The sequence below is a fragment of the Taudactylus pleione genome, unplaced genomic scaffold, assembly GCF_031769625.1.
Source record: "Taudactylus pleione unplaced genomic scaffold, aTauple2 ptg001693l, whole genome shotgun sequence".
NCBI classification, from domain to species: domain Eukaryota; kingdom Metazoa; phylum Chordata; class Amphibia; order Anura; family Myobatrachidae; genus Taudactylus; species Taudactylus pleione.
Window position 1 is genome coordinate 103,822 of NW_028286090.1, and position 21,194 is coordinate 125,015.

A 21,194-nucleotide genomic window follows, 5' to 3' on the forward strand; every position below is an offset into this window, starting at 1 on the left:
CAGTCTAGTATACTGGCAGCACTACAAGCTCCCCTGCTGCCATGGAAACATGAATAACAAGAAAAGGTAATAATACCAGATCTATATATCAATCGCGTGTGTACCAGTCCTTTTCTTTTACTGGACAACACGCCCATGGAGCGACTCTGAATAGATATTGGTGTTATTAATGGACTAAAAAAAATGAAATAAAAAAGAAGAAAAAATAAATAAATATAGTGTAATAAGCTAAAGATATATTATATAAACCATATACCATGTGTGTGTAAAGAATGCAAAAAATGCATATCAAACAAGCACAAAACAAATAGATTTATTGTAACACACTGACACATAACTCCATGATTCTCCAAAAAATAAATAATAATAAAAATACAAAATAAAAAATAACTGAAAAAATGAATGAATCAAAAAATGCTGGAAGTGCACCCCTCATAGAAAAATCACAAGAACATACTCCAATGGGCTGCTTCGTTAAGACCCTTAGGATAAATAGTGTCAAGTTTATGTGTCCATAATGCTTCCCTCTGTAGAAGCAATTTGCCGCGGTCTCCTTCTCTACTTGGTGGTGGCACCCAGTCAATAATAATACATTTCAAAGTGGATAATGGATGCATTCGTTCACAAAAGTGCCGAGTGCTTAGTGTTACATGTACTTGCATCTTGACAAAGGTCCCTGGACCGGACCGAAACGTTGATGGCTATACGTTTTATGATGATCTAAATAAAATCAATATTTTATGAACATTTGTTGAAGCCTGGTGAGTGCACCCTCATTTTTTGGAGATATATATATATATATATATTATACACATATAAAATATAGACATATTAAACAGACAAAAAAGAAACATTATATCTCAGGACGAGAGCTGGGTCACTATTGAATAGCTGCCGTGGGAGGGGGTGGTCACACACTGCGACGGTGATATTACAATAGAGTGTAAGCCTGCGGGACGACCCTCCTACCTCTATGTCTGTCTGGTACTACTCAGTCTTGTTCTATTACTGTTTGTTCCCAATTGTAAAGCGTAACGGAATATGCTAGCGCTATATAAGTAACTGATAATAATAATAATAATGATGTTTGTTCAATATACTGAAGGCTGCACGGAGGTGTAATAAATAGTGACACTGGATGTACGTCAGTCTGTCTCCGCTCCCTCCATACTGTCTGCTCAGTAATAGTGATGACGCTAACATCCTGCTCACCTGCAGCGTTCAGGCGCCCGTCATCCAGCAAGTCTTTCCAGATCTCCTGTCCCATCCCGCACGGGTCAAACTCAGTACAGTGAGAGATGTGAGTGCCTGGCTTTGGAGACAAACAGAGACCGAATTATTACCAGGGCATATTCATCATTGGTGACCGTCCGGTGAGGTGACCGGTAATCACTGATAGACAGGGGATGGGAGAATGAACATCTGCTAACCATTTCCACAGCCATCGCCTACACCAGCTAGCAATACTCAGAGCTTTATAATCATAATCCCTGCAGGTAATCTATGGGACATAGAAATACCATTACTGTATGATCAGTGGCATAACTACACTCCCATAGAGCACTGCAGGACGCGGAACTCAGTAGTGAGCTCCGGCTGTCGCTGATACCGGGGTGGGTGGGGAAGGAGCGGGCGCCCGCTGGTAACACACTCAGCGGGCGCCCGGCAAATGGAGGGTGCAGGGGGATGCAAGGGGTTACTCCAGTGGAGTAACCCCTTGCATCCTCCGTAGTTACTCCACTGGAGGTGGAGCGCCGATCAGCGGCGCTCTTTCTCCATGGAGCTCCGGGTGACAATGGAGCCAGGTGCCCCCTTCAGGGCTGGCGCCCGGCGGCAAATGACTCCATTGTCTTCGGAAGTTCCGCCACTGTGTATGATTATACTGATTTTATAGGTTATCTATTGGGACCAGTCTGACATAGAAATACCATTGCTGTATGATTATACTGATTTTATAGGTATTTTGTTATTAACTATTATCTGCAAAAACCAGAGTGACTTAAGGTCTTGCAATTTAATTTTTTTTTTTTTTTTTTTTTTTAACTCCTAGACATATGTGAGATGCTGTTTAGGGTCTGTTTGTTTGTATTAGATTTGTATGACTTGTATCTGGTGTGGGTGAGGTTATTGGGGGCTGGCGTGTAATCAGTGACTACACATGTATGCGTCACTATATACTCAGTAGGTTTCAGGCTGCAGGCCTGTTTAAGGCTGCATACAGTAGTTTTTTTTTTTCTAAGTGGTATTATTTGCACAGCATAATTTAAAGAGTTAGACAACAGTTAAACAGGAGGAAGACAGGAGGACAACATTTAACATAGAACTCTTAACAGGGATGGGGAACCTCAGGCCCGGGGGCTGTATAAGGCCCCTGGAATCATTTGGTGTGGCCCTCTGAGCTTTTTTTCTGCTAGCCTCATCTGGCTAGCAGGGTCCCTAGAATGGCATCCTGCAGCCAGAATCTATGCAGCAGTGCTGCCTGGAGCCTCCTTAGGATGCTTCAGATGGTCACACACTGCTGCCCTTACAGTTCCCGGAGCATCCTGAGGATGCTTCGGGCACTGCTGTAATCACCAGCGATTGTGGTCCTGCCCAAGTGTGATGTCAGACGGATGGGGCGTGGTCTGCATCGGCCCCGCAATAATGTTATATATATCAAAATGGCCCTCGCCAGAAAAAAGGTTCCCCACCCCTACTACACAACTTAAAAACTTAAAACTTCTGGATACCCTGCAAGTCAGCCACCAGCTTTCATTATAACCTGAACACACCTTATGAAAACAGCCTACTTCAGCATTGCAAGCAACTACCAGGTGGATTGCGGCACTTTAATTTTTGAATGTATGTTTTTTGACCCTACACTGTTTATATTATTCCTATACGACTGTGCGTTTATCTCTACACCACTGTAGTATCTACCATTTTTAAACACCTTCTCATCTATAAGAATGCTTTATCCTTAATTTAAAGTCCTGCAACTTTAACAGCTCTAAACTCATTTTGTTTATTAGATACTCTTGTAGTTGTGCATTTACATTTACTAACACTGTTCTTCCTTTTATCTGATTTTTAGACATTTTAACTGTACTGTTCCTGTACCTCACTCTCATCACTACTACTGCTGTTTTCTCCCCCCTAATCCCTCATCTACGCAATGTCTCTTTTCTTCTACTCGCCCCCTCACTCAGAAGCTACATACTTTCATCTACTACCAGTTCCCATCTCTTTCCTCCCTCCACAGTCTCCTCTCCTCCATCTCCCTTCATCCCATCTAGTACTCTCCACCGCATCTCCCATAACTCCTAAGCCCTGCAACCTCCCTTTTCTCCAAGTTACCTCTTCTTCTTCTCAACCCACACCACACTAAACCTCCACCTTGCCCACCACCTGATGTCACCCTTCCTCACTCAGAAGCCCACAACGTACCCAAGCTCTCCTTATACCCCTACTCTAAATCAATCTCAACCCCACGCTACAGCAACCCTAACAATCTTCTCTCTCCTCCCAACTATGTCCCTCTCCACTGTCTCCTCTGGAAAGCCAGTCCTGTCTATAATCAACTGGCCCCAGTCCATGACGGCTTCTTATTCAACTCCTTCAATCTCCTAGCCATCACCAAATCCTGGACTTACCTATTTGACACCACTTCTCCTGCAGCTATCTCCTTTGGCAGCCTCACATTCTTTCACACTCCCTGGCCTGGAGGTTGGCACAGTGTTGGTGTTGGGGTACTTCTATCATCTGGTCACTCCCACCAACTCTTACCTTCTAAACTCTCCACTTCATTATTTGCATTCAATACTCATATCAGTTGTCTTTTCCAACATCCTCGAGTAGCTGACTTTCCTCGTCCCCCTGACCTTAGCTCAAAATTCCATATTAACTTTGCTTCTTGGCTTCTAACCTTGAAATGGGCTCTCAAGACCCCTTTCTTCCTCAAAGCTTTCCAGCTCTCATCCTAACCCACTACTCCATGCTCCTTCCTAACAATCCAGCCCATCTGTGTCATCCCTGTTTGTCTGCCCCCTCCCATTTAGAATATAAGCTCTCACAAGCTGGGCCCTCTTCCCTCATGTGATTCTCCCTCACTTACTCCCAATTTAATTAACAACAGCACCTAACCCTTGGTTGCTGACACCATGCTGCTTATTCAAGTGTTATGCAGCAATGTATAAATCATGTATTTGTCCTGTGTTAGTTGTATTAATAACTGTTTTTCTTGTGTGCTCATTTGTCTATGTACTTTGTAAGGCGCTGCGGAACCCTTGTGGTGCCATATAAAGGATAATAAGAATAATCCTAATGTATTTATAAAGAGTCAGCAGCACTGGACAGTCTGGACAATAAGTCCTACATACAGGGAGCAGGTGATGTTACTATTAGTACTGTGTGTGCTGTACATACTGATGGGTAATAAGTCACATTCATAGTCTCTCTTACCCTGTCCATCCAGCAGGTGGGGCTAGAGCTAAGCCACATTCATAGTCTCTCTTACCCTGTACCTCCAGCAGGTGGAGCTAGAGCTAGGTCACATTCATAGTCTCTCTTACCCTGTCCCTCCAGCAGGTGGGGATAGAGATAAGTCACATTCATAGTCTCTCTTACCCTGTCCCTTCAGCAGGTGGAGCTAGAGCTAGGCCACATTCATAGCCTCTCTTACCCCCTTCCTCCAGCAGGTGGGGCTAGAGATAAGTCACATTCATAGTCTCTCTTACCCCCTTCCTCCAGCAGGTGGAGCTAGAGCTAAGTCACGATCATAGTCTCTCTTACCCTGTCCCTTCAGCAGGTGGGGCTAGAGCTAAGTCACGATCATAGTCTCACCAACCCGGTCCCTCCAGCAGGTGGGACGAGAGATAAGTCACATTCATAGTCTCTCTTACCCTGTCCCTCCAGCAGGTGGGGCTAGAGATAAGTCACATTCATAGTCTCTCTTACCCTGTCCCTCCAGCAGGTGGGGCTAGAGATAAGTCACATTCATAGTCTCTCTTACCCTGTCCCTTCAGCAGGTGGGGCTAGAGCTAAGTCACAATCATAGTCTCACCTACCCTGTCCCTTCAGCAGGTGGAGCTAGAGATAAGTCACATTCATAGTCTCACCTACCCTGTCCCTCCAGCAGGTGGGGCTAGAGCTAGGCCACATTCATAGTCTCTCTTACCCTGTCCCTCCAGCAGGTGGGGCTAGAGCTAGGCCACATTCATAGTCTCTCTTACCCTGTCCCTTCAGCAGGTGGGGATAGAGATAAGTCACATTCATAGTCTCACCTACCCTGTCCCTCCAGCAGGTGGGGCTAGAGCTAGGCCACATTCATAGTCTCTCTTACCCTGTCCCTCCAGCAGGTGGGGCTAGAGCTAGGCCACATTCATAGTCTCTCTTACCCTGTCCCTTCAGCAGGTGGGGATAGAGATAAGTCACATTCATAGTCTCTCTTACCCTGTCCCTTCAACAGGTGGGGCTAGAGATAAGTCACATTCATAGTCTCACCTACCCTGTCCCTTCAGCAGGTGGGGCTAGAGATAAGTCACATTCATAGTCTCTCTTACCCTGTCCCTTCAGCAGGTGGGGCTAGAGCTAAGTCACGTTCATAGTCTCTCTTACCCTGTCCCTTCAGCAGGTGGAGCTAGAGATAAGTCACATTCATAGTCTCTCTTACCCTGTCCCTACAGCAGGTTGGGCTAGAAATGAGTCACATTCATAGTCTCACCTACCCTGTCCATCCAGCAGGTGGGGCTAGAGATAAGTAACATTCATAGTCTCACCAACCCTGTCCCTCCAGCAGGTGGGACGAGAGATAAGTCACATTCATAGTCTCACCTACCCTGTCCCTCCAGCAGGTGGAGCTAGAGCTAGGTCACATTCAAAGTCTCACCTACCCTGTCCCTCCAGCAGGTGGAGCTAGATCACATTCATAGCCTCTCTTACCCTGTCCCTTCAGCATGTGGGGCTAGAGATAACTCACATTCATAATCTCACCTACCCTGTCCCTCCAGCAGGTGGGGCTAGAGATAACTCACATTCATAGTCTCTATTACCCCCCTCCCACCAGCAGGTGGGATGAGAGATGAGTCACGTTCATAGTCTATCTTACCCTGACCCTCAAGCAGGTGGAGATAGAGATAAGTCACATTCATAGTCTCACCTACCCTGTCCCTCCAGCAGGTGGGGTAGAGATTAGTCACATTCATAGTCTCTCTTACCCCCTCCCTCCAGCAGGTGGGGCTAGAGATAAGTCACATTCATAATCTCACCTACCCTGTCCCTCCAGCCGGTGGGGCTAGAGATAAGTCACTTTCATAGTCTCTATTACCCCCCTCCCACCAGCAGATGAGACGAGAGATGAGACATTCATAGTCTCTCTTACCCTGACCCTCCAGCAGGTGGGGATAGAGATAAGTCACATTCATAGTCTATCTTACCCTCTCTCGCACGGCAATCCCGAGAGTGAAGGGGTTGCAGCTGGCACAGTGATGTAACAAGACACCAGTGACTGGATCCCCAGTGTTATGCAGATTAAATGGTTCATTCCAGTGGCCCCCAGCTCGGTCACTTTTGGCCCCGCTGCCATTTCTCATAGAGAACATAATGGAAACCTCAGTCTCCTCATCACTCGAGTTCTCCACATCCCAAATGAAGACAGCCAGAGGCAAAGAGGAGTCCTGTGTAAAGAGGAGACGTGACTCAGATACAAGGTCACAGAACATAGCGGCACAATTGTGTTACACTCTGTACCAGGACAATGCATAGCACACAGCTGAGGATGGTGACATAACAACACGTATTTATACAAAGGGGCAGAGAGAGTAATACTTCCACTCGGACCGTCACCGTCAAATACCAAGAGCCAGGAACATCATCATCATGGTGTATCTGTACACACAGAAGCAGCATACATGAGGTGAGATAGTGTGTGGCACTGTGGAGAAGAGCTTACAGTCTAGAGTGAGGAGGCAATAAGAGCTGGTAGGGCTGCGGCTGGTAGAACGTGCAGAGGGAGACGGTCAGAGGACAGTTTCGTCAGGCAGGGTAAGCAGTTACATAGGTGGGGAGTAATATGAGAGAAGCCATGGGGAGGAGAGTGGTAGGTGGTTACTAGTGAGGAGGAATACAGAAAGGTCAGAGGCACATCTAAAAAGATAAGACGGAAAGTATAAAATTATATGGTCAAAAAGAACGATGAGTCTCCTATTGCATCTAGAACACAGTGGTGAGAGAGTAAGATAGGTCTCCTGTGACATTTAGAACACAGTGGTGAGAGAGTAAGATAGGTCTCCTGTGGCATTTAGAACACAGTGGTGAGAGAGTAAGGTAGGTCTCCTGTGACATTTAGAACACAGTGGTGAGAGAGTAAGGTAGGTCTCCTGTGACATTTAGAACACAGTGGTGAGGGAGTAAGATAGGTCTCCTGTGACATTTAGAACACAGTGGTGAGAGAGTAAGGTAGGTCTCCTGTGGCATTTAGAACACAGTGGTGAGAGAGTAAGGTAGGTCTCCTGTGACATTTAGAACACAGTGGTGAGACAGTAAGGTAGGTCTCCTGTGGCATCTAGAACACAGTGGTGAGAAAGGTAGGTCTCCTGTGACATTTAGAACACAGTGGTGAGAGAGTAAGGTAGGTCTCCTGTGGCATTTAGAACACAGTGGTGAGAGAGTAAGGTAGGTCTACTGTGGCATTTAGAACACAGTGGTGAGAGAGTAAGGTAGGTCTCCTGTGGCATCTAGAACACAGTGGTGAGAGAGTAAGGTAGGTCTCCTGTGACATTTAGAACACATTGGTGAGAGAGTAAGGTAGGTCTCCTGTGACATTTAGAACACAGTGGTGAGAGAGTAAGGTAGGTCTCCTGTGGCATTTAGAACACAGTGGTGAGAGAGTAAGGTAGGTCTCCTGTGGCATCTAGAACACAGTGGTGAGAGAGTAAGGTAGGTCTCCTGTGGCATCTAGAACACAGTGGTGAGAGAGTAAGATAGGTTTCCTGTGGCATTTAGAACACAGTGGTGAGAGAGTAAGATAGGTCTCCTGTGACATTTAGAACACAGTGGCGAGAGAGTAAGGTAGGTCTCCTGTGACATTTAGAACACAGTGGCGAGAGAGTAAGGTAGGTCTCCTGTGACATTTAGAACACAGTGGCGAGAGAGTAAGGTAGGTCTCCTGTGACATCTAGAACACAGTGGCGAGAGAGTAAGGTAGGTCTCCTGTGACATCTAGAACACAGTGGTGAGAGAGTAAGGTAGGTCTCCTGTGGCATTTCGAACACAGTGGTGAGAGAGTAAGGTAGGTCTCCTGTGACATTTAGAACACATTGGTGAGAGAGTAAGGTAGGTCTCCTGTGACATTTCGAACACAGTGGTGAGAGAGTAAGGTAGGTCTCCTGTGACATTTCGAACACAGTGGTGAGAGAGTAAGGTAGGTCTCCTGTGACATTTAGAACACATTGGTGAGAGAGTAAGGTAGGTCTCCTGTGACATTTAGAACACAGTGGTGAGAGAGTAAGGTAGGTCTCCTGTGGCATTTAGAACACAGTGGTGAGAGAGTAAGGTAGGTCTACTGTGGCATCTAGAACACAGTGGTGAGAGAGTAAGGTAGGTCTCCTGTGGCATCTAGAACACAGTGGTGAGAGAGTAAGATAGGTTTCCTGTGGCATTTAGAACACAGTGGTGAGAGAGTAAGATAGGTCTCCTGTGGCATTTAGAACACAGTGGTGAGAGAGTAAGATAGGTCTCCTGTGACATTTAGAACACAGTGGTGAGAGAGTAAGGTAGGTCTCCTGTGACATTTAGAACACAGTGGCGAGAGAGTAAGGTAGGTCTCCTGTGGCATCTAGAACACAGTGGCGAGAGAGTAAGGTAGGTCTCCTGTGGCATCTAGAACACAGTGGCGAGAGAGTAAGGTAGGTCTCCTGTGACATGTAGAACACAGTGGTGAGAGAGTAAGGTAGGTCTCCTGTGGCATTTAGAACACAGTGGTGAGAGAGTAAGGTAGGTCTCCTGTGGCATTTAGAACACAGTGGTGAGAGAGTAAGGTAGGTCTCCTGTGGCATCTAGAACACAGTGGTGAGAGGGTAAGGTAGGTCTCCTGTGGCATCTAGAACACAGTGGTGAGAGAGTAAGATAGGTTTCCTGTGGCATTTAGAACACAGTGGTGAGAGAGTAAGATAGGTCTCCTGTGACATTTCGAACACAGTGGTGAGAGAGTAAGATAGGTCTCCTGTGACATTTAGAACACAGTGGTGAGAGAGTAAGGTAGGTCTCCTGTGGCATTTAGAACACAGTGGTGAGAGAGTAAGGTAGGCCTCCTGTGACATTTAGAACACAGTGGTGAGAGAGTAAGGTAGGTCTCCTGTGGCATTTAGAACACAGTGGTGAGAGAGTAAGGTAGGTCTCCTGTGGCATTTAGAACACAGTGGTGAGAGAGTAAGGTAGGTCTCCTGTGGCATTTAGAACACAGTGGTGAGAGGGTAAGGTAGGTCTCCTGTGGCATCTAGAACACAGTGGTGAGAGAGTAAGATAGGTTTCCTGTGGCATTTAGAACACAGTGGTGAGAGAGTAAGATAGGTCTCCTGTGACATTTCGAACACAGTGGTGAGAGAGTAAGATAGGTCTCCTGTGGCATTTAGAACACAGTGGTGAGAGAGTAAGGTAGGTCTCCTGTGGCATTTAGAACACAGTGGTGAGAGGGTAAGGTAGGTCTCCTGTGGCATCTAGAACACAGTGGTGAGAGAGTAAGATAGGTTTCCTGTGGCATTTAGAACACAGTGGTGAGAGAGTAAGATAGGTCTCCTGTGACATTTCGAACACAGTGGTGAGAGAGTAAGGTAGGTCTCCTGTGGCATTTAGAACACAGTGGTGAGAGAGTAAGGTAGGTCTCCTGAGACATTTAGAACACAGTCGTGAGAGAGTAAGGTAGGCCTCCTGTGACATTTAGAACACAGTGGTGAGAGAGTAAGATAGGTCTCCTGTGACATTTAGAACACAGTGGTGAGAGGGTAAGGTAGGTCTCCTGTGGCATTTAGAACACAGTGGTGAGAGAGTAAGGTAGGTCTCCTGTGACATTTAGAACACAGTGGTGAGAGAGTAAGGTAGGTCTCCTGTGGCATCTAGAACACAGTGGTGAGAGGGTAAGGTAGGTCTCCTGTGACATTTAGAACACAGTGGTGAGAGAGTAAGGTAGGTCTCCTGTGGCATTTAGAACACAGTGGTGAGAGAGTAAGATAGGTCTCCTGTGACATTTAGAACACAGTGGTGAGAGAGTAAGGTAGGTCTCCTGTGGCATTTAGAACACAGTGGTGAGAGAGTAAGGTAGGTCTCCTGAGACATTTAGAACACAGTCGTGAGAGAGTAAGGTAGGCCTCCTGTGACATTTAGAACACAGTGGTGAGAGAGTAAGATAGGTCTCCTGTGACATTTAGAACACAGTGGTGAGAGGGTAAGGTAGGTCTCCTGTGGCATTTAGAACACAGTGGTGAGAGAGTAAGGTAGGTCTCCTGTGACATTTAGAACACAGTGGTGAGAGAGTAAGGTAGGTCTCCTGTGGCATCTAGAACACAGTGGTGAGAGAGTAAGGTAGGTCTCCTGTGGCATTTAGAACACAGTGGTGAGAGAGTAAGGTAGGTCTCCTGTGGCATTTAGAAAGCATTATAGAGGAGAAAGACAGATGAGGAGAGGTCCAGACAGAAGGTAGCTGCAATAGACTACACAATGTGTAACACACTCAATGACTGAGTACATAATGTGTAAATCACTATGACTACACTATGTGTAACACTATGACTGACTACACTATGTGTAACACACTATGACTGACTACACTATGTGTAACACACTATGACTGACTACACTATGTGTAACACACTCAATGACTGACTACACAATGTGTAAATCACTATGACTACACTATGTGTAACACACTATGACTGACTACACTATGTGTAACACACTATGACTGACTACACTATGTGTAACACACTATGACTGACTACACTATGTGTAACACACTATGACTGACTACACTATGTGTAACACACTATTACTGACTACACTATGTGTAACACACTATGACTGACTACACTATGTGTAACACACTCAATGACTATGACTATACTACACAATGTGTAACACACTCGGAACACTGGTTGTGTATCGTACATAGGATGTGTATGTAAAGGTAATAGAGACATAGGCCCAATAACCTCACACTGCAATGCAAGCACAAAGTACAAAGAGCAGCAGCCACAGCCCTAATAAAAAGAGCCATCTGATAACAATGAGGTTATCAGTGATTGGGGGTTATCCGTGGATCACAAGGTAATTATGCAACATTGGTTCTGTTATAATCAGGGTGGGATCAGATAATATACAGTATGATGTAATACAGTATATATTTAATGTAGTTAAACATATATTACCTCCGCAGAGTCACAGCGAAAAATACTAATACAATAGAGAGGATAATAGTGTCCTGCAGGAAAAAGGGGTGTCCTGGTATATGTAGCTCTAGGCTGCGATCTGGGAATGTGTAGCTCTAGGCTGCGATCTGGGAATGTGTAGCTCTAGGCTGCGATCTGGGAATGTGAAGCTCTAGGCTGCGACCTGGGAATGTGAAGCTCTAGGCTGCGATCTGGGAATGTGTAGCTCTAGGCTGCGATCTGGGAATGTGAAGCTCTAGGCTGCGACCTGGGAATGTGAAGCTCTAGGCTGCGATCTGGGAATGTGTAGCTCTAGGCTGCGATCTGGGAATGTGAATGTGTAGCTCTAGGCTGCGACCTAGGAATGTGTAGCTCGAGGCTGCGACCTAGCAATGTGAAGCTCTAGGCTGCGATCTGGAAATGTGTAGCTCTAGGCTGCGATCTGGAAATGTGTAGCTCTAGGCTGCGACCTGGGAATATGAATGTGTAGCTCTAGGCTGCGACCTGGGAATGTGTAGCTCTAGGCTGCGATCTAGGAATGTGAAGCTCTAGGCTGCAATCTGGGAATGTGTAGCTCGAGGCTGCGATCTGGGAATGTGTAGCTCTAGGCTGCGATCTGGAAATGTGTAGCTCTAGGCTGCGACCTGGGAATATGAATGTGTAGCTCTAGGCTGCGACCTGGGAATGTGTAGCTCTAGGCTGCGACCTGGGAATGTGTAGCTCTAGGCTGCGATCTGGGAATGTGAATGTGTAGCTCTAGGCTGCGACCTAGGAATGTGTAGCTCGAGGCTGCGACCTAGGAATGTGTAGCTCTAGGCTGCGACCTGGGAATGTGTAGCTCTAGGCTGCAATCTGGGAATGTGTAGCTCTAGGCTGCAATCTGGGAATGTGTAGCTCTAGGCTGCAATCTGGGAATGTGTAGCTCTAGGCTGCAATCTGGGAATGTGTAGCTCTAGGCTGCAATCTGGGAATGTGTAGCTCTAGGCTGCAATCTGGGAATGTGTAGCTCTAGGCTGCAATCTGGGAATGTGTAGCTCTAGGCTGCAATCTGGGAATGTGTAGCTCTAGGCTGCAATCTGGGAATGTGTAGCTCTAGGCTGCAATCTGGGAATGTGTAGCTCTAGGCTGCAATCTGGGAATGTGTAGCTCTAGGCTGCAATCTGGGAATGTGTAGCTCTAGGCTGCAATCTGGGAATGTGTAGCTCTAGGCTGCAATCTGGGAATGTGTAGCTCTAGGCTGCAATCTGGGAATGTGTAGCTCTAGGCTGCAATCTGGGAATGTGTAGCTCTAGGCTGCAATCTGGGAATGTGTAGCTCTAGGCTGCAATCTGGGAATGTGTAGCTCTAGGCTGCAATCTGGGAATGTGTAGCTCTAGGCTGCAATCTGGGAATGTGTAGCTCTAGGCTGCAATCTGGGAATGTGTAGCTCTAGGCTGCAATCTGGGAATGTGTAGCTCTAGGCTGCAATCTGGGAATGTGTAGCTCTAGGCTGCAATCTGGGAATGTGTAGCTCTAGGCTGCGATCTGGGAATGTGTAGCTCTAGGCTGCGATCTGGGAATGTGTAGCTCTAGGCTGTGATCTGGGAATGTGTAGCTCTAGGCTGCGATCTGGGAATGTGTAGCTCTAGGCTGTGATCTGGGTATGTCTGTGTACTCAGATGCCACCCAGCTGTCATTCCGTACGCTAATACCACCCAGCTGTCATCCCGTACGCTTTTGCCACCCAAGTACCTTGGCGCATGCGCAGTGCGACTCATAGCCGGCAACGCCATATAGGTGGGAGACAAAAAACTAATTTCAGATACAGTACAGGAATAGATCATAACACAATGTAAGAAAGGATGCTGGTAGCAAGAGCTTACACTCTAATAAGGATAAGGGGACACTAGTGAATGAAAGGGGTGTAGAATTATTAACACTCAGGATACAGAGATAAAGGGGATTGTGGTGGGAGAGATCGGCAGAGATGGGAGCTACTGGAGACAGTCCCGAAGGTACAGAGGAAACGCTGGGGGACATAATTACATACAATATACTCTGGCGATGATCTCTTACCTTATAGTCATGAGGGATAACTGGGGACACCTGACGGCAGGTGAGTGTGATGCTCTGTCCCGGGAGATAGTAGACAGTCCAGGCCCGAGGGTACAAGGCATGATAGAAAGCATGATTGCCACAGTAACCCCAGTTCCATCCCTGCAGGGTGTGTGGCCGCTCCATGGAGAGCACCTGCTGGTACACCGTCTGCTCCCTGCGCCGGATACATACTGTGAACTAAGCAGAAGGGTACAATAAAGAGTCTCTACATCGCCACGTCTCTACATCACTACGTCTCTGGGGTAACACACAGAATACAGGTGAGGGAATGAGAGCAGCATTGAGACACTTATGTGTAACACTCTACATCACTACATCACTACGTCTCTGGGGTAACACACAGAATACAGGTGAGGGAATGAGAGCAGCATTGAGACACTTATGTGTAACACTCTACATCACTACGTCTCTGGGGTAACACACAGAATACAGGTGAGGGAATGAGAGCAGCATTGAGACACTTATGTGTAACACTCTACGTCTCTACATCACTACGTCTCTGGGGTAACACACAGAATACAGGTGAGGGAATGAGAGCAGCACTGACACACTTATGTGTAACACTCTACATCTCTACGTCTCTGGGGTAACACACAGAATACAGGTGAGGGAATGAGAGCAGCATTGAGACACTTATGTGTAACACTCTACGTCTCTACATCACTACGTCTCTGGGGTAACACACAGAATACAGGTGAGGGAATGAGTGCAGCACTGAGACACTTATGTGTAACACTCTACATCACTACGTCTCTGGGGTAACACACAGAATACAGGTGAGGGAATGAGAGCAGCATTGAGACACTTATGTGTAACACTCTACATCACTACGTCTCTGGGGTAACACACAGAATACAGGTGAGGGAATGAGTGCAGCACTGACACACTTATGTGTAACACTCTACATCACTACGTCTCTGGGGTAACACACAGAATACAGGTGAGGGAATGAGAGCAGCACTGACACACTTATGTGTAACACTCTACATCACTACGTCTCTGGGGTAACACACAGAATACAGGTGAGGGAATGAGTGCAGCACTGAGACACTTATGTGTAACACTCTACATCACTACGTCTCTGGGGTAACACACAGAATACAGGTGAGGGAATGAGTGCAGCACTGACACACTTATGTGTAACACTCTACGTCTCTACATCACTACGTCTCTGGGGTAACACACAGAATACAGGTGAGGGAATGAGAGCAGCACTGACACACTTATGTGTAACACTCTACATCACTACATCACTACATCTCTGGGGTAACACACAGAATACAGGTGAGGGAATGAGTGCAGCACTGAGACACTTATGTGTAACACTCTACATCACTACGTCTCTGGGGTAACACACAGAATACAGGTGAGGGAATGAGTGCAGCACTGACACACTTATGTGTAACACTCTACATCACTACGTCTCTGGGGTAACACACAGAATACAGGTGAGGGAATGAGAGCAGCACTGAGACACTTATGTGTAACACTCTACGTCTCTACATCACTACGTCTCTGGGGTAACACACAGAATACAGGTGAGGGAATGAGAGCAGCACTGAGACACTTATGTGTAACACTCTACATCACTACGTCTCTGGGGTAACACACAGAATACAGGTGAGGGAATGAGAGCAGCACTGAGACACTTATGTGTAACACTCTACATCACTACGTCTCTGGGGTAACACACAGAATACAGGTGAGGGAATGAGAGCAGCACTGAGACACTTATGTGTAACACTCTACGTCTCTACATCACTACATCTCTGGGGTAACACACAGAATACAGGTGAGGGAATGAGAGCAGCATTGAGACACTTATGTGTAACACTCTACATCACTACGTCTCTGGGGTAACACACAGAATACAGGTGAGGGAATGAGAGCAGCACTGAGACACTTATGTGTAACACTCTACATCACTACGTCTCTGGGGTAACACACAGAATACAGGTGAGGGAATGAGTGCAGCACTGACACACTTATGTGTAACACTCTACATCACTACGTCTCTGGGGTAACACACAGAATACAGGTGAGGGAATGAGAGCAGCACTGAGACACTTATGTGTAACACTCTACATCACTACGTCTCTGGGGTAACACACAGAATACAGGTGAGGGAATGAGAGCAGCACTGAGACACTTATGTGTAACACTCTACATCACTACGTCTCTGGGGTAACACACAGAATACAGGTGAGGGAATGAGAGCAGCACTGAGACACTTATGTGTAACACTCTACGTCTCTACATCACTACGTCTCTGGGGTAACACACAGAATACAGGTGAGGGAATGAGAGCAGCATTGAGACACTTATGTGTAACACTCTACATCACTACGTCTCTGGGGTAACACACAGAATACAGGTGAGGGAATGAGAGCAGCACTGACACACTTATGTGTAACACTCTACATCACTACATCACTACATCTCTGGGGTAACACACAGAATACAGGTGAGGGAATGAGAGCAGCACTGAGACACTTATGTGTAACACTCTACATCACTACGTCTCTGGGGTAACACACAGAATACAGGTGAGGGAATGAGTGCAGCACTGACACACTTATGTGTAACACTCTACATCACTACGTCTCTGGGGTAACACACAGAATACAGGTGAGGGAATGAGAGCAGCACTGAGACACTTATGTGTAACACTCTACATCACTACGTCTCTGGGGTAACACACAGAATACAGGTGAGGGAATGAGTGCAGCACTGAGACACTTATGTGTAACACTCTACATCACTACGTCTCTGGGGTAACACACAGAATACAGGTGAGGGAATGAGAGCAGCACTGACACACTTATGTGTAACACTCTACATCACTACGTCTCTGGGGTAACACACAGAATACAGGTGAGGGAATGAGTGCAGCACTGACACACTTATGTGTAACACTCTACATCACTACGTCTCTGGGGTAACACACAGAATACAGGTGAGGGAATGAGAGCAGCACTGACACACTTATGTGTAACACTCTACATCACTACGTCTCTGGGGTAACACACAGAATACAGGTGAGGGAATGAGAGCAGCACAGAGACACTTATGTGTAACACTCTACATCACTACGTCTCTGGGGTAACACACAGAAAACAGGTGAGGGAATGAGTGCAGCACTGAGACACTTATGTGTAACACTCTACATCACTACGTCTCTGGGGTAACACACAGAATACAGGTGAGGGAATGAGAGCAGCATTGAGACACTTATGTGTAACACTCTACATCACTACATCTCTGGGGTAACACACAGAATACAGGTGAGGGAATGAGAGCAGCACTGAGACACTTATGTGTAACACTCTACGTCTCTACATCACTACATCTCTGGGGTAACACACAGAATACAGGTGAGGGAATGAGAGCAGCATTGAGACACTTATGTGTAATACTCTACATCACTACATCTCTGGGGTAACACACAGAATACAGGTGAGGGAATGAGTGCAGCACTGACACACTTATGTGTAACACTCTACATCACTACGTCTCTGGGGTAACACACAGAATACAGGTGAGGGAATGAGAGCAGCACTGAGACACTTATGTGTAACACTCTACATCACTACGTCTCTGGGGTAACACACAGAATACAGGTGAGGGAATGAGTGCAGCACTGAGACACTTATGTGTAACACTCTACATCACTACGTCTCTGGGGTAACACACAGAATACAGGTGAGGGAATGAGTGCAGCACTGACACACTTATGTGTAACACTCTACGTCTCTACATCACTACGTCTCTGGGGTAACACACAGAATACAGGTGAGGGAATGAGAGCAGCACTGAGAAACATGTGTAACACTCTAGATCACTACGTCTCTGGGGTAACACACAGAATACAGGTGAGGGAATGAGTGCAGCACTGAGACACTTATGTGTAACACTCTACATCACTACGTCTCTGGGGTAACACACAGAATACAGGTGAGGGAATGAGAGCAGCACTGAGACACTTATGTGTAACACTCTACGTTTCTACATCACTACGTCTCTGGGGTAACACACAGAATACAGGTGAGGGAATGAGTGCAGCACTGAGACACTTATGTGTAACACTCTACATCACTACGTCTCTGGGGTAACACACAGAATACAGGTGAGGGAATGAGTGCAGCACTGAGACACTTATGTGTAACACTCTACATCACTACGTCTCTGGGGTAACACACAGAATACAGGTGAGGGAATGAGTGCAGCACTGAGACACTTATGTGTAACACTCTACATCACTACGTCTCTGGGGTAACACACAGAATACAGGTGAGGGAATGAGAGCAGCACTGAGACACTTATGTGTAACACTCTACATCACTACGTCTCTGAGGTAACACACAGAATACAGGTGAGGGAATGAGAGCAGCACTGAGACACTTATGTGTAACACTCTACGTCTCTACATCACTACGTCTCTGGGGTAACACACAGAATACAGGTGAGGGAATGAGAGCAGCATTGAGACACTTATGTGTAACACTCTACATCACTACGTCTCTGGGGTAACACACAGAATACAGGTGAGGGAATGAGAGCAGCACTGACACACTTATGTGTAACACTCTACATCACTACATCACTACATCTCTGGGGTAACACACAGAATACAGGTGAGGGAATGAGAGCAGCACTGAGACACTTATGTGTAACACTCTACATCACTACGTCTCTGGGGTAACACACAGAATACAGGTGAGGGAATGAGTGCAGCACTGACACACTTATGTGTAACACTCTACATCACTACGTCTCTGGGGTAACACACAGAATACAGGTGAGGGAATGAGAGCAGCACTGAGACACTTATGTGTAACACTCTACATCACTACGTCTCTGGGGTAACACACAGAATACAGGTGAGGGAATGAGTGCAGCACTGACACACTTATGTGTAACACTCTACATCACTACATCACTACGTCTCTGGGGTAACACACAGAATACAGGTGAGGGAATGAGAGCAGCACTGAGACACTTATGTGTAACACTCTACATCACTACGTCTCTGGGGTAACACACAGAATACAGGTGAGGGAATGAGAGCAGCATTGAGACACTTATGTGTAACACTCTACATCACTACATCTCTGGGGTAACACACAGAATACAGGTGAGGGAATGAGAGCAGCACTGAGACACTTATGTGTAACACTCTACGTCTCTACATCACTACATCTCTGGGGTAACACACAGAATACAGGTGAGGGAATGAGAGCAGCATTGAGACACTTATGTGTAACACTCTACATCACTACGTCTCTGGGGTAACACACAGAATACAGGTGAGGGAATGAGAGCAGCACTGAGACACTTATGTGTAACACTCTACATCACTACGTCTCTGGGGTAACACACAGAATACAGGTGAGGGAATGAGTGCAGCACTGACACACTTATGTGTAACACTCTACATCACTACGTCTCTGGGGTAACACACAGAATACAGGTGAGGGAATGAGAGCAGCACTGAGACACTTATGTGTAACACTCTACATCACTACGTCTCTGGGGTAACACACAGAATACAGGTGAGGGAATGAGTGCAGCACTGAGACACTTATGTGTAACACTCTACATCACTACGTCTCTGGGGTAACACACAGAATACAGGTGAGGGAATGAGTGCAGCACTGACACACTTATGTGTAACACTCTACGTCTCTACATCACTACGTCTCTGGGGTAACACACAGAATACAGGTGAGGGAATGAGAGCAGCACTGAGAAACATGTGTAACACTCTAGATCACTACGTCTCTGGGGTAACACACAGAATACAGGTGAGGGAATGAGTGCAGCACTGAGACACTTATGTGTAACACTCTACATCACTACGTCTCTGGGGTAACACACAGAATACAGGTGAGGGAATGAGAGCAGCACTGAGACACTTATGTGTAACACTCTACATCACTACGTCTCTGGGGTAACACACAGAATACAGGTGAGGGAATGAGAGCAGCACTGAGACACTTATGTGTAACACTCTACGTCTCTACATCACTACGTCTCTGGGGTAACACACAGAATACAGGTGAGGGAATGAGTGCAGCACTGAGACACTTATGTGTAACACTCTACATCACTACGTCTCTGGGGTAACACACAGAATACAGGTGAGGGAATGAGTGCAGCACTGAGACACTTATGTGTAACACTCTACATCACTACGTCTCTGGGGTAACACACAGAATACAGGTGAGGGAATGAGAGCAGCACTGAGACACTTATGTGTAACACTCTACATCACTACGTCTCTGGGGTAACACACAGAATACAGGTGAGGGAATGAGTGCAGCACTGACACACTTATGTGTAACACTCTACGTCTCTACATCACTACGTCTCTGGGGTAACACACAGAATACAGGTGAGGGAATGAGTGCAGCACTGAGACACTTATGTGTAACACTCTACGTCTCTACATCACTAAGTCTCTGGGGTAACACACAGAATACAGGTGAGGGAATGAGAGCAGCACTGAGACACTTATGTGTAACACTCTACATCACTACATCACTACGTCTCTGGGGTAACACACAGAATACAGGTGAGGGAATGAGAGCAGCACTGAGACACTTATGTGTAACACTCTACATCACTACGTCTCTGGGGTAACACACAGAATACAGGTGAGGGAATGAGAGCAGCACTGAGACACTTATGTGTAACACTCTACGTCTCTACATCACTACGTCTCTGGGGTAACACACAGAATACAGGTGAGGGAATGAGTAAAGCACTGAGACACTTATGTGTAACACTCTAAGTCTCTACATCACTACGTCTCTGGGGTAACACACAGAATACAGGTGAGGGAATGAGAGCAGCACTGAGACACTTATGTGTAACACTCTACATCTCTACGTCTCTGGGGTAACACACAGAATACAGGTGAGGGAATGAGAGCAGCACTGAGACACTTATGTGTAACACTCTACGTCTCTACATCACTACGTCTCTGGGGTAACACACAGAATACAGGTGAGGGAATGAGTGCAGGACTGAGACACTTATGTGTAACACTCTACATCACTACGTCTCTGGGGTAACACACAGAATACAGGTGAGGGAATGAGAGCAGCACTGACACACTTATGTGTAACACTCTACGTCTCTACATCACTACGTCTCTGGGGTAACACACAGAATACAGGTGAGGGAATGAGTGCAGCACTGAGACACTTATGTGTAACACTCTACATCACTACGTCTCTGGGGTAACACACAGAATACAGGTGAGGGAATGAGTGCAGCACTGAGACACTTATGTGTAACACTCTACATCACTACGTCTCTGGGGTAACACACAGAATACAGGTGAGGGAATGAGTGCAGCACTGACACACTTATGTGTAACACTCTACGTCTCTACATCACTACGTCTCTGGGGTAACACACAGAATACAGGTGAGGGAATGAGAGCAGCACTGAGAAACATGTGTAACACTCTAGATCACTACGTCTCTGGGGTAACACACAGAATACAGGTGAGGGAATGAGTGCAGCACTGAGACACTTATGTGTAACACTCTACGTCTCTACATCACTAAGTCTCTGGGGTAACACACAGAATACAGGTGAGGGAATGAGAGCAGCACTGAGACACTTATGTGTAACACTCTACATCACTACGTCTCTGGGGTAACACACAGAATACAGGTGAGGGAATGAGAG

At 46.4% G+C, this 21,194-nt stretch overlaps 1 protein-coding gene across 1 annotated transcript in view; it reads right to left on the reverse strand.

Annotated features, from left to right (window-relative positions):
* Positions 1-21,194, reverse strand: part of GBA2 (glucosylceramidase beta 2) — a 164,556-nt gene that overhangs the window by 56,067 nt on the left and 87,295 nt on the right. The window contains exons 5-7 of the mRNA XM_088464578.1: positions 13,452-13,670; positions 6,414-6,653; positions 1,213-1,312 (exon numbers count right to left, since the gene is read on the reverse strand). Coding sequence (XP_088320704.1) covers positions 1,213-1,312; positions 6,414-6,653; positions 13,452-13,670 — 559 coding nt within the window. The remainder of the gene's footprint in view (positions 1-1,212; positions 1,313-6,413; positions 6,654-13,451; positions 13,671-21,194) is intronic.